Raw genomic sequence first — 14982 nt, 5'->3', positions numbered from 1 at the left:
ACATTTTACAAGACATACAGTGGTGCCTCGCTTGACGACGTTAATTCGTTCCAGCGAAATCGTTGTAGAGTGAAAACGTTGTCAAATGAATTTTTTTAAAAACCCATTGAAACGCATTGAAAACCGTTCAGTGCGTTCTAATGGGTTGAATACCTCCTCGTCCAGAGAAGATCCTCCATACGGCAGCCATTTTCTGGTGCCTGTTAAGCGAAAAATCAGTCCTAAAAAGAGCAGGGGGCCATTTTCTTCAGCCAGTGGCCATTTTGAAACCCGACGATCAGCTGTTTGCTGATCGTCGTAAAGCGAAAATCGGTTCCCAAAGCAGGGAACCAATCATCGTGAAATGAAAAAAAAAACATTTAAACCAGGGGTCTCAAACTGTGGCCCTCCAGATGTTCTTGGACTTCAACTCCCAGAAATCCTGGCCAACAGAGGTGGTGCTGAAGGCTTCTGGGAGCTGTAGGCTAAGAACATCTGGAGGGCCACAGTTTGAGACCCCTGATTTAAACCATCGTTTTGCGATCGCAAAAGCGATCGCAGAAACATCAACATTAAGCAGATTCATCGTAGAGCGGATTAATCGTCCAGCGCGGCATGACTGTAAATACAAAAATAATTGTAACAGCATAAAATATAACAAAGATTCAAAAATAGATCTAAAATAAACAAAATAATTTAAAATACATTATAAAAATGTAAAAATATTAATTATCAGTTGATTATCAGTTCATGCTCAATTTTAATCATATTACATTCATATGGAAATTTAGTCATATTTAGTAACTGTATACTATAACTATGTATAGATTTTTACTCATCTGTTTCAAAACATGGGAAGGGGTGGTGGGGAAGAGGAAACCTGGACTCCACATATCTTCCCACTTAGCTAAACTGTTGGATGATGTAATGAGGCAGACAGAAACATTTCAGCTTCCAGGAGTGAATCTGTTCCCTCTAGAAGCCTTAAGCCTGATACTCAGTTTTCATTATATATCCTGCCAGAACTTATATAGGAAAAGGTCTAGCATACTTACTCATAAAGAATATAACTAAGTGCACTCAAATCTCCTGTAGGGGCAGTGATACATCTGTATATGTATTTTTTTTTTTTTTTTGCTTACTCTTCTCTTGTGGAGTTCAGCATGTCTGCTTTATCTTATTTGCACCTGGAAGGATTTAGCAGTTTTAATCTTGGCCTTGTGTGTGCCAGTTTGCAAGCTTGGGTTGGGTTCTTTCTCTGCAGAATCTTTTTGCAGGCAGCTTATTTGAGCAGTTGTATTTTGAGCTGAAGATAGATCATGTAAAACTTTTAGTGACTACCAGCACAATTGAAAGGGGAAGGGTGATGTGCACCATCTAGTGGCTGCTGTAAAGAGAACTTTGAATCTTTTTGTTGGGAAATGGGTTTTGTTTCCTCATCTGCAGTTTTCCAGAAGCTCACTCTGGCATTAAGATTTCTGAAAAGCCTACAGTGATAAGAACTGCCACATCCATAAATGGGAAGAGCACATTATTTGTATATATGAGGTCTCAGGTCCATTCCATTTTATCGCAAGTTCATTACATCTAGAAAATAAGTTTGGATAAGGAAAGTATATAGTTCTGGATTAAACAGTGTAATCTGATTTCTTATAAATATGCTTTATGCGGCACATTTTGGGGGATGTATGTATAGTGGTGCCTCGCTTAACGAGCGCTTCGTTTAACGACGAATTCGCTTAGCGATGGCTTTTTCGGAGCGATCTTGCGCTCCGTTTAACGATGTTTCCTATGGGCGATTTTCACATAGCGATGTTTGGGACCTTGCTTCGCATAGCGATGACAGTTTGGGTCCCCCTGTTTCGCTTAACGAGGGTTTTGACAGCTTCGTGTTAGCTGTTTTTTAAATGTTTAAGAATGTTTAAAAAATGTTTATAATGCTTGAAATCATAAGTGCACTTAATAAACCCTTTGTTAAACTAATTTGACTTTGTTCTGACTCTTTTTAAATTTGTTGTAATTTTTCCCCCCATCGAAAAGCATTGAATAGGTTTCAGTGCATTTCAATAGGGGAACCGCGTTTCGCTTAGCGATGTTTCCTATGGCGATTTTCGCTTAAGGACGGCAATCCGTTCCCATTGGAACGGATTATCTGGTTTTCAATGCATTTCAATGGGAAAACGTGTTTTGCTTAGCGATGTTTTCCCATAGCGGTGGGTTTTTTTAGCACCAATTAAAATCACTAAGCGAGGCATCACTGTATAAGAAACTTTGGGAGATGTATGTATAAGAAACTATAGAAATATACCTGAAAGCGTTAAGTGCAGATTAGGTAAATACTTCTACAAGCATTATATCTCATATAAGAATATTTGTTAACAACTGGTGCTTGGCTGTGACCTCTCCCTGAGTGTCTTGGGAAATCCAGGTGCCATTCAGCGCAGTGTGAGCAATAGATCTAAATAAGTATATTAACTAGTCTGGCTATCAGAGAAGTGCAGTTAAACCTTTGAAAGAAGAGTGACAGCTGGTAACAGTATTTTAAAGAAGCTTCTTCTCATTAAATTCTTTGCCAGATTGCTCCTGAAAAGAACATAAGAATTACTGTACCATGTGGTCCAATTAGCAATTTCATTAGTAATGGCCAGACACAGGTGCATCAGGAAATTGTAATAGCAGAGTGTAATTGTGTATCCTCTTCTCTGACGTTCATTCCCAGTATCTAGATGTTTAAGGCATTTGGGACCTCTTTAGTACCTTGTATTTTCTGAATATTAAGGTGAAATCTATTGTTAGCCACCCAGAGTAGACTTCAGTCTAGATGGATGGGGTATAAATCAAACAAAAAACAAACAAGCAACCAAAGAAAGAAAGAAAGAAAGAAGGCTCGTATCCATGCTTGTGCTTGCATGAGGACTTTAAAATACTGTGATCAGAACAGAAAGAGAAAGTGTAATTGTACTGTGATTTTGCCTGCTTTTATATTAAATAAGGCATGAGATATTACCATTGTTTCTTCTTTTAGTATCTCTTAATTCTTATGCAGGTGTTTAAACCTTGACCCAAGGAATGTATATATGTATGCTTACAGCTTTCATTACAGTACTTCCCACTGCCAACCAAACAAGTCATTGTCATTGATATGAAGCAACAGACATCCAGTCATACAGGTGGTCATGAACAATTGCCCAGATTTGATGTAAACCTTGTGTTCATATGTAACCGAAGAGGCATTAAATAACATCCAGTGCCTGCCTGTCTTGGAAGAGTTGGACAGCGAACCAACTTTGGCAGAAATAAATGTGGCCTTGGATTCCCTCGCCTCTGGCAAGGCACCTGGAAAGGATAACACCCCTGTTGAAGTGTTGTAAAGCAGTGGTCTCCAACCTTGGGCCTCCAGATGTTCTTGGACTTCAACTTCCAGAAATCCTGGCCAGCAGAGGTGGTGGTGAAGGCTTCTGGGATTTGTAGTCCAAGAACATCTGGAGGCCCAAGGTTGGGGACCACTGCTGTAAGGAAATCATCACCACCGAACTGTATGAAGTCTTTTGTCTTTTCTGGTGGGAAGGTGGACTACCACAGGACATGAAGGATGCAAACATTGTCACATTGTACAAGAACAAAGGAGACAGGGGTGACTGCAGTAACTACCGTGGCATCTCTCTTCTCAGCGTTGTAGGGAAGCTGCTTGCCCGTGTTGTGCTGAAGAGACTCCAGATGCTTCCAGACAGAGTCTATCCAGAATCACAGTGTGGATTTCGAGCTAATAGATCCACCATTGACGTATTTCCCCTCAGACAGTTGCAGGAGAAATGTAGGGAGCAACAACAGCCACTCTTTGCTGCCTTCATATTTATTTGTTTGTTTGTTTGTTTGTTTGTTTATTCATTCATTCATTTGATTTATATCCCGCCCATCTGGTATATTCTACCACTCTTCATAGATCTCACAAAGGCCTTTGATTTGGTTAGCAGGGTCGGTCTTTTAAAAATACTTCCCAAGATTGGATGTCCATCTCGACTCCTTAACATCATCAGGTGCTTTCACGAGGAAATGAAGGGCACTGTAGTTTTTGATGGGTCAGCATCAGATCCCTTTGACAGCCGAAGTGGAGTGAAACAGGGCTGTATCCTCGTACCAACTCTATTTGGGATCTTTTTTGCTGTCATGCTGAAGCATGCTCTTGGAACTCCAACAGAAGATATCTATCTCTGGACTAGATCAGCTGGAAAACTTTAATCTTTCTAGATTTCAGATCCCTTTGACAGCCGAAGTGGAGTAAAACAGGGCTGTGTCCTCGTGCCAACTCTATTTGGGATCTTTTTTGCTGTCATGCTGAAGCATGCTCTTGGAACTGCAACAGAAAATGTGTATCTCTGCTAGATCAGATGGAAAACTCTTTAATCTCTCTAGATTGAGAGCGAAGACTAAAATCCAGCTAAAATGCATGCGGGACTTCCTCTTCGCCAATGATGCAGCTGTTGTTGCCCACTCTGCTGAAGACCTCCAACAACTCAAGAATCGCTTTAGCAAGGCCTGCCAAGACTTTGGATTAACAATCAGCCTGAATAAAACACAAGTCATGGGCCAGAGCGTGGACTCACCTCCCTCTATTACCATCTCCACATAAGAATTAGAGGTTGTTCATGAATTTGTGTACCTTGGCGCAACAATCTCTGACACTCTCTGTCTAGATGTCAAGCTGGATAAACTCATTGGCAAAGCAGCCACCATGCTCTCTAGACTCACAAAGAGAGTATGGCTTAGTAAGAAGCTGACGGCGTATACCAAGATCCAGGTATATAGAGCCTGTGTCCTGAGCACACTCCTGTACTGTAGCGAGTCCTGGACCCTTTGTGCACGGCAGGAGAGGAAGCTGAACAACTTCCATATGCATTACCTCTGATGGATTTTTGGTATCACCTGGCAGGACAAAGTCCCAAAAAGAGTAGTCCTAGAACGAGCTGGAATATTCAGCATGTATACATTACTGAAACAGCGGCGTCTACATTGGCTTGGGCATGTCGTGAGAATGGCTGAAGGTCGGATTCCAAAGGATCTCCTGTATGGAGAATTAGTGCAGGGAAAGCGCCCCAGAGGGAGACCACAGCTGCGATACAAGGACATCTGCAAGTGGGATCTGGAGGTCTTAGGAATGGACCTCAACCGATGGGAAACTCTGACATCTGAGCATTCAGCCTGGAGGCAGGCGGTGCAGCATGGCCTCTCCCATTTTGAAGAGACACTCGTTCAGCAGGCCGAGGCAAAGAGGCAGTCCCGAAAGTAGCAAAATCAGGGAGCTGGACAGGGGACAGATTGTGTTTGTTTTCAGTGTGGAAGGGATTGTCACTCTCGAATTTGCCTTCTTAGCCACACTAGATGCTGTTCCAAGACCTTTATTCAGCGCACATTACCATAGTCTCTCGAGACTGAAGGATGCCTACAGACATGTGTTTGTATGACATATTATCTTATTTACTTAATGGGAAGAAGGGGTTAATAATAATCTTACAACTGCAGAGCCTATGGAAGGGACGCTATGGATCATCGAGTCCAGTCCCTGTCGAGGTGGCACAGTGAAGAATTGGACTCCCAGCCTCTGACTCCGCAGTCAAAGATTTAATTTCCCAGTGAAAACTCAGTAATGAGCTGAAGAGCTGAAATCATCCAAAAACATTGAAGACTTAAGCACAAACATTGAGACACAAAAGGCAATGGTTATATCTCTCACTGGTCTTCCTTTAACTCATTTTAGATAAAATTTTGTGTCAATATGTTAAGGAAGGAGGTTTTTTTTAATGTCGTGTTAGACTCCTAGTATTTTAAAGTGTTGTAGTACCTTCCCACTGTTTTGAATTAATACATTTTTTCCTGTGGTCAATCCAGGAGGCCTTACACAGGGAACAAATGTTGGAACAGAAGCTGGCCACCTTGCAGCGATTGCTTGCTGTCACACAAGAGGCATCGGATACTAGTTGGCAGGTATTGTGTGTACTGCTTGGTTCTTGGGGTTTTTTTTTAGCCTTTTGCTAAATAGAGAACACCCTACTGATTTATAAGATTTACTAATGCGACAAGATACTTCGTATGCTGGCTGAAATACTGTAAAATGAAGCTGCAGAAGAGAGGTAGAAAAATCATGGCAGATGGAAGTAATATCCAGGCATGCTGTGCAACATTCCCAACGTGAACTGCGCAATCAGTTCTGCAACTGTGACATGAACAATGTGATCAGTTGCACAGAAGCAACATGAACATTGCAACTGTGTTGTGAACTGCACAATCAGTTATAGTCCTGGTTGCCTGGGTGTTATACCAAGCATATTTCCACAAGCTTATCTTTATGTTATGCCAATTTGAGCAGGATTTCAGTCCCTATATAAAAACACATGTATGTGAAGCTTGCAGTGTGTATTTCAGTATGTCAGATGTTTTTGCTTTAACAAAATATTTGCTTTTTTTAAAAACAGGCTTTGATAGATGAAGATAGACTACTGTCAAGGTTAGAGGTTATGGGAAACCAGTTACAAGCATGTTCAAAAGTAGGTACCTTGCTTGTCTGATTTGAGTTCTTAGAATAATTAGTAATATAAAAGTACTTGTTTGTTCACTGACTAAGAATGTAGGGTGCTGGATCAGGTCAAAGGGATACCTGATCGAGCACCTTGTTTCCCACACTGGCCAAATCAGTGCTGCTGGGTAACCTATAAGCAGGGCATGAAGGTGCTCCCTGCTGTTTCCCCTTCCCCAACCATCTGATATTTTACTTCTCAGCATGTAGGTTCATTCCTTCATCACAGTTGACTAACAACTGCTGGTAGACTTACCTTCTATGAACTCCCTAACAACCTCTTTTGAAGTCATCTTGAGGCAGTGGCCATTACTATTTCTACCCAAGATCTGGTTAGTTCTGGGGAAAATATGTTAATGCAGGGTTTGTTTGTCATTTCTATTCTTGTTTTCAGTATTTTGGCCAGAGTCCTATTGGGGATTTATACCCACATCAATGTAATCACATAAATTGCAGTGGTGAATTATCACTAATTAACTGACTGCCACTGCATTCTTGTTTGTGTGGCAAATCATGTGATTGGCATGCAACCAGGAATGCAAGTAGCAATTTGTTAATTAGTGGAAATTCACTGATGAGATTTATATGATTACACTTGTGCTTGCATGTATCCCCAGCAGAATCCTTGCCTGTGTTTTTATTGCAATACTGTCTGATTTATACAAATGTTTTTTAGAGTTGTTGCTCATAGAAATAGAGTATACAGTAAATTATTTAAACAAGTCTGTAAATAAAACCCAGCTGAGTGCCAGGGGAATCATGAAATAGAAAACTCTAAATTTTGTGTGCACAAATATTTACAAAAGTTGTTTGTTTCTCCTCAAAACCAGTCTGTCTTTATGTTATGATCTAAAATGATCAATTCTGCCATTCATTTGTCTATTAAGATAATTTTTGTTGTTGTCAATCCACTATAAAATAATAATGCATGAGCAACAAATAAGTAATGCACAAAGAAGTGAGGAATCAAAGACTATAGCTGAGGGCACTCATGAAAATTAAATGATGGAAATTCTGCAGCCTGTGAATGAACTTATATTTTGTACTTCATTCTTGGGAGCATAAATGATTTATTATATATGAAGTTCTAGGACTGATCAGATCTTTCAATAAATAAATGTATTATTATAAGAACCTCTATGTTTTAAGTCTCTGCCATCTTGTATTGCACTTACAGAATCAGACAGAAGACAGTTTACGGAAGGAACTTATAGCATTGCAGGAAGACAAACATAATTATGAGACAACTGCCAAAGAGTCCCTGAGGCGGGTCCTTCAGGAAAAAATTGAAGTAGTCAGAAAACTCTCTGAAGTGGAGGTATTTACTAGTTGTATTTTGCCTACATTCTTCAAGCAAAAATGTCATTTCACCATAATACTATGCAGATCAGTAGGTTTCTGGTGTTTTATTTACTCATCTAAAATGTTTTGCTTTGTTGTTTTTTCTGAAATACCTATAATTCTGAACAGATTTCTTTTTTACCCCACGATTGTTCCCTAGAAAGATTGGGAGTACGTCTTGGGTTTCTATGATTCCTTCTTGTAACTGTATGAAATAAGACATTATTTAGTTTAATTGTACAAGGCAGAGGGAAGCTTGCCAATTAGAAATCTTTAAAAAATGCTTATGTGAGCTTTGCATTTTTTCTGTTATGTATTTACATTTTTACTACTTTGTTTGCTAGTATATGTTACTTGAACATCTGTTTGAAAGTGAAGAAGATCTTTTAAAATGAATCTTTAAATAATAAAATAGCATATATCTAAAATTCAAACAGTGATTTTGATTATAATTGAAGCCACATTATTTGGATCTTCATTATCCAGTGTTATTCAAATACATTGTTCAGATTCATAAAAACTATTTTCAACTTGTGAGCATATAATGATCCAGGAGTGGAGTGGTTGTTACATGAATATATATATGTATGTATTTATGTTTTGTTAATATCAAGTGCTGCACACTGTTAAAGAAACCCCTAGTTCTGAGCTTGTATGATTTGAGCAGAACTGGTAATTATAAAACCTTTTGGAGGTTGTATTATTAATTTATAGACTCACCATAAGTTGGAATCCACTTGACAACACATAATAACAGCAACAAGTTAAATGCAATTGCTCCTACAGTCACTGATGTTAAAATTGCCAGTACAGTATGTTCTCCCAAGTTCAGTGAGTGAGCTTTGTAACAATGTAGACATTTAAACTTAGGTTTTCTAGACCTAATGCCAGCACTTACAGATATATCACACTGAAAATTACTTCTGGAGCTAATTATACAACAGAAACAATGTAACACAAATACAGTACTTGTTAGAAATGCTCCATTTGAAGGGTAGGATAGCTGCCTGCCCTCTGCTCTGACAACTGTGATCAGTATGGCAATTAATACTGCCCAGACTGTCATAGATCTAGATTTTGCAATGAATGGTAAGTCAGATGTATTCTGGAATGGAAGATCGGCAGGTAAAGATGGATCACTCTGACAGTAACAGGAACATGCAATTGGACTATGTGGTATCATACTACTACAGTGGGGTCTCTACTTAAGAACGTCCCTACTTAAGAGCAATCCAATTTAAGAACAGCTCCATTTGCTAAATTTTGCTTCTACTTGAGAACAGAAATCCAAGATAAGAACAGGAAAAAAAACACCTTTCTTGCTCTTTTTTTAACCTTAGGTCATCTTAGGTTAAAAAAAAATTCTCCCCCTAGTGGTAGAGTACGTATTAACCAGCTTTGCATTAGTTCCTATGGGAACTAATGCTTCAATGTACGAACGCACCTCTACATAACAAAAAAACAGCCAGAACGGATTAATTGGTTTTCAGTCCATTCCTATGGGAAATTTTGCTTCAATTTAAGAACGTTTCAACTTAAGAACACCATTCCAAAACGGATTAAGTTCTTAAGTAGAGGTTCCACTGTATTTACTTTCCGTAGTTTCTTACTTTGTCTTTGTCTAGGACAGACTTTTTAGAAATCTGCCACTTTCCAGATATTTTGGGACTAAATCCAATTTATAATTCTAGTTAGAATAGATGCATTAAATCAAGGGGATTAGTGTTGACTTCCTACTGATTCAGTGGATCTGTTTTATTTGGATAGCAGTTGGCTTTAACCCCAGGATGACATATCATTACCAGCCAGTATCAGCTGTGGGTGCTGGAAGTTGTACTCTGAAGAGTGCTGAGTGGGGAAGGCTTATGTTTGCTTAATTGCTTCTTTTCTTTAAATCTGTGGCCTGAAAGTAATCTAAAAATAAATTATACAGACAATACTTAAATCAGATACATCTTTCAGTGAACATAGAGGACAATGATTATACTTGTGTTTTTGTTGTTGTTTGGCTTAAAAAAACCCAATCCTAATGGATAACAAATTCTACATGAGTTGCTAGAAAATACTTTGGATACCAACTTTAAATTAAAAAATTATATATTTTACATTTATTGAAAGAGGTTAGAAATAGGATAATTTAAACTTTTCTGACTTTAAGGTGTAAATTTTCTTCTTACAGAGAAGTTTAAGCAACACCGAGGATGAATGTACTCACTTGAAAGAAATGAATGAACGGACTCAGGAAGAATTGCAGGAATTGGCTAACAAATACAATGGAGCTGTAAATGAAATTAAAGATCTCACTGACAAACTAAAGGTATTAACAGGCTTTCAGAACTCATGCTTTAGTACTGAAAAAATGTGATAGCTATGCGTGTTTTATATTTATATATTTATAAATATATATAAACATTTATATTTATATATTTAGGTTGGTTTCAAATTAATATTTTTTCTCTTGCAGTTGCTATTCATCCTTTTCTATGGAAAATCCTAATAATGACACAGGAATATTGTTATGTTCATGTGTGTTCTGTGTTATCCTCCCCTGTCTTTTCAGCCTTATTTGTGTGATTATTGTTTATTAAACCATACATCTTAAAATGTGCATTATGGAAAATGAAGCACTATTGAGGTTCTGAGGGTACATGTGCCTCAGATGTAGAAACAAACAACTTATTTGCGGATTCATCTCCATTAATTCTGGAGATTTATGCCATGCCTTTTCTCTTAGAATTACTTTATGCCATGCCTTTTCTCTTAGAATTCACTTTACCTACTGTATTCTGTTTTGAGAATAATTAAGTAGTAAAAAATGTCCTTTTAATGTTCCTTTTGCTGTGTAGGAGTGACTTCAATAAATGTACAGTGGTGCCCCGCATAGCGACGTTAATCCGTTCCAGGATTAATGTCGCTATCCGGAAACATTGCTATATGGAAAGGAAAACCCCATAGGAACGCACTAAACTCCTAACACAACCAGATAGGTGGGATATTAAATAAATAAATAAATAAATAAATATGTTGAAAAGGCAATGTCACTAATTTTCCAATCATGATTGACAGGAAGCGAGACAGTATGCTCATCTTTTATATATAAAATTTTATTAATTTTTTTTTGCAGATCTTTGCTGAACAGGAATTAGTAAACCTCACAGAAGGATGTTTAGTAGTTGTTGGTGATATAGTTCCTTATAGAATACTGCATAGAACTAAGATTGTATTTCTGTTTTCAGTTATGTGTGGAAAAACTCTTCAGTAGCACAGATAGATCTAATATGGAGTCACGTTCAACCATTGTAAAAACAAGAAAAGTTGTGTCAGCTATTGTGCAACACATAGCATCTCACATAAGAACGTCTTGGATATAGTGGACTAGGTGAGACAGTCAGTGAAGGATCATCAGAGTGATGCTTAGAGGAAGATATAGGATTATAAATAATGTTTATGTCATTTTATTGATGTGTACTTTTCCAGTGTGGAGTACGCTCAAATAAACAGCAGTTTATTAAGAAAATACAATACCATAGCTGAGGCAAAAAGACAAAACCATAAGTCTGTTTCACAATGGAATACAGTTTAATATATAAAAAACACATCAATTTAATTATATAACATGTGCAAGTCAAAATTAAGAGGTTAAAACAATCCCTAGCCCAAGAGATATTGTTAGTGCTACTTTTCCTGCATTCCAAGAGAATGCAACAACCTAGCTTGAAGACAGAATAGAAACGTTGAGGCTTGAGGTTAGGGAGTGACTTCTTCATTTCTCTTTGAAAGGAGAGTAGACAGCAGGAAAAAAAAGATAGCACATTAAACTTGGTTTATTGTTTTGGGAACAGAAGTTTCAAATAGTGATTTAGGACATTGGAGTGAAACACCCATTTTGTGTTGAAGTATGTATACCTCATTACTTGTGTGACATACAAGCAGTACATGTGTTTATTTTGGAAGTTCTACTGGCTTGCATCGTGTTCTATTGTGAGGAGCAATGGACAGACAAAAATTAACACTTCTCTGTTATAAATGTACAACTTTATTTTGGTCTCCTCTGAGAATAAACTAGACATCTCGTATACCTGCACAATAGATATTCAGATGTCATATTTAAACAAAAGAAAGGACTTCTGACTGTTTTTTCTAATAAATGCTTATTCTTTGTGTCGTTTTCTTTTGCTAGGTAGCTGAAGGGAAACAAGAAGAAATCCAGCAAAAGGGACAGGCTGAAAAAAAGGAATTGCAGCATAAAATAGAAGAGATGGAAGAAAGAGAGCAAGAACTTCAAGCAAAAATAGAGGCTTTGCAAGCGGATAATGATTTCACGAATGAACGGCTAACTGCTTTACAAGGTCAGTTCAGTACTCCAAACATGTTTTAAATCATATGTTTTTCTTTTAAACTGTGAAATATACATATTTTTTGGAATTCTGTTTACAGTCCGGTTAGAACATCTTCAAGAGAAAGCTCTTAAAGAACACAACAGCTTAGGTAGGTCTAATATTAAAGTGCTTGTTTAATGCTGGATTTTTACTTTATCTCTGTCATAGGACATTTGGACAGTTAAATACCTACAGGCAGCAAGAATATTTGAAAATTATGCATTTGTCTTATTATAACTTAATTTCTGGACAGTTAATACAAAGCGCTTATAACTAAATAACAGTAGAGGGCACTGTTTTTAAAACATTTTAATACAAAGTGTTAGCTTGGCTGTTCCAGCATTTTGACAAGATCTGCTGCTCTGTTATAGGAAGGAATTTTGACTGTCTCATTTCTCAATAGTAGGGATAGTAAAACCATACCAGAATCAGCCCAAAATGTCACCAAACTAGTTTCAGATTTTCCAAGGAACTTTTAATATAATATGGGGATGTAAATGTGTCTATTCTTTTGATTTTGGAGAGTGGTTGAGATAAATAGATCAGAGAATAGTTGTAGCTTGGTGGTAAAATATTAAACATGTATAATGTCTGGGCTGAATTTCTGGCATCACCAGAAAATACTCCTGTCTGGAAACTCTGGAAAGCTGCTAGCAGTCAGCAGAGACAATAATGGGCTAAATGGACCAGTTTTTCACCCAGTTGGTAGAAGGTGGTTTCCTTTGTTCTTGTATTTCAAGGGGTACACAACTCACCAGTGCTTCTTCCAACTTCTTGTTACTACTAACCACCAACAATAATTCCTCAGAATGCTCAGCTTTGTTCAGAGAAATAGTCCTATGGGGCAAGAATATATGATGTCTGCCAGCTGGGAGGAGAGACATTTTTATCTCCCAGGTCCCTGTACTACAGCATGGGGACACGCTATAGGGAGTGGAGGCCAGCAACAGCAGTCAGCTAGAGATGTGCTGTGAGTTTTGCACTTCCACAGTTGAAGTGCAAAAAAAATTATGAAAAAAAAATTAGATACCAGTCTCCCATTTCCCACCAGAAAATGTACATAGCAGAAATGCTGAGGAAGGGGGGGGGCTTAACTGACTCCTAAGCAATATAGGAATTGGCACCTATGTATATTATAAAGTTTACATGTTCAGAGTTAACACTGTTTGTTAATTTTAGGCATACAAGTTGATGACTTCATTCCTAAAATTAATGGGAGTGCAGACAAAGGTAGAGTATCCTGAACAACAATTTACTGTTGTTATGATGGTGGTTTTAATTTTGAGCATATTGAGTATATTTCCTACTTTGTCTTAATATATCTTTGTTGTAAACCAGAAAAGGAGCGAAACATTATTGAACACACTGTTGATGTTTATGTAAATCTGCCAGATCTAGTGGGCTGGATCTATGTTTTCTGCCAACAAGTTGATCCCAAATCTTTCTATACCACCGAAAGAAGCAGTCTCACTATCATACATCTACATCCCAGTATCATACCTCTGTTAGTATAATATGTCGGTACTGTAGCACTTAAAGCAAGTACACTGGGATAGCACTTTAATTTAGCCAATAACTCTTCTAGTTTAATTTTAATGGATGCTGGTTAGAATCTTTTAACTATATGACAAAACCTCCCATAAGATCTGTCAAAATGCTGAAAATATCATGTGCAGGACAATATTATCAAAATGATGCCCATTTTTATTTGTAGTGCAATCCTATATAGATCTACTTGGAAATACACCCACTAAATGATTTCCTTCCAGATAGATTTGTACAGGATTACAACCTTAGAAAGCTGCTTTTTTATTTTATTTTTTTGCATGCCTCTTAACACTAATATGGCTGTCAACTGATCTGATGCATTGTCTTTGCTATGGAAATATCAAGCTTTTTGAAATCTTTCTATATTTTCTTTCAGTTTTAGTACAAACAATTGTCTGAGTGCAGCTTATTTTTCTTAAGATATACTAATCTTCTCTTTTAAGATGCATCCCTACTATTGCTGAAGTCCAAAAGAGTCTTTTTAACACCTAGGGTTTTGCTTGTAATGTTTACTTCTGTATCCCCACACTTGGTGGGACAAAACATATTCAAAACTGGATAGGAACCTTCCTTGCCAGCTGGACTGATACTCAGCAGAAGAAAGATAGGATGGACTAGGCCACAGGCTTATGTGCATCTTCATTTCACACAGACAAATTGCGCTTACCTTTCCAACCCAGTTTGATACTGTGCATCAGTTGTTAGCCTTAATTAGAATTACTTATACTGCCACTCCTATAGCTACTCTGACACCCTGATTGAAACTAGTTCTCAAAGTGAACTTGTTGGAGTTGATTTTATGCAGGGTTAGTAATGTTGCTGAATGATGTCGAACCTGCTTAGAAGAGGGAAGTTGTTCAGTTTCTGTTCAAAACTTGAATATTGGTTCTTTTATACTTTTAACCATAACTGCATCTGAACAATTGTGAGGATTTCTTTTCAGGGGCTCACTGCGGAGGTCTTATTGAGCAGCTCCTTTTATTTGTTTGTTTGTTTGTTTGTTTGTTTGTTTGTTTTACTTACAAACAGTAGGCATCTTTCCCTTCTCTGCTTTCTTTAGTTCCTAATTTTTCTTCTCATTTAATGTAGTTCTGTGTAGCTTAATCCTCAGGATCTCTTTCTGTCATACAGCTTTCATTTGTTACCTGTGATGCAGTGTTCCCT

General features: G+C 37.7%; 1 protein-coding gene across 50 annotated transcripts in view; it reads left to right on the top strand.

The window, feature by feature from the left end:
* SLMAP (sarcolemma associated protein) overlaps positions 1–14982 on the top strand; it is a 136980-nt gene that overhangs the window by 85467 nt on the left and 36531 nt on the right. For 31 of the 50 annotated variants that reach the window (XM_078385307.1, XM_078385320.1, XM_078385305.1 and 28 more), the window contains exons 6-12: positions 5866–5961; positions 6450–6521; positions 7728–7868; positions 10071–10208; positions 12072–12240; positions 12329–12379; positions 13450–13500. In XM_078385307.1, the coding sequence (XP_078241433.1) occupies positions 5866–5961; positions 6450–6521; positions 7728–7868; positions 10071–10208; positions 12072–12240; positions 12329–12379; positions 13450–13500 (718 nt within the window). The remainder of the gene's footprint in view (positions 1–5865; positions 5962–6449; positions 6522–7727; positions 7869–10070; positions 10209–12071; positions 12241–12328; positions 12380–13449; positions 13501–14982) is intronic. The other 19 variants (XM_078385313.1, XM_078385310.1, XM_078385319.1 and 16 more) reach the window with 1 other exon arrangement.

This window comes from Pogona vitticeps, chromosome 2, assembly GCF_051106095.1.
Source record: "Pogona vitticeps strain Pit_001003342236 chromosome 2, PviZW2.1, whole genome shotgun sequence".
Taxonomy (NCBI): domain Eukaryota; kingdom Metazoa; phylum Chordata; class Lepidosauria; order Squamata; family Agamidae; genus Pogona; species Pogona vitticeps.
Note: the sequence above shows the minus strand (reverse complement) of the source record. Positions and strands in the feature narration are given on the sequence as shown.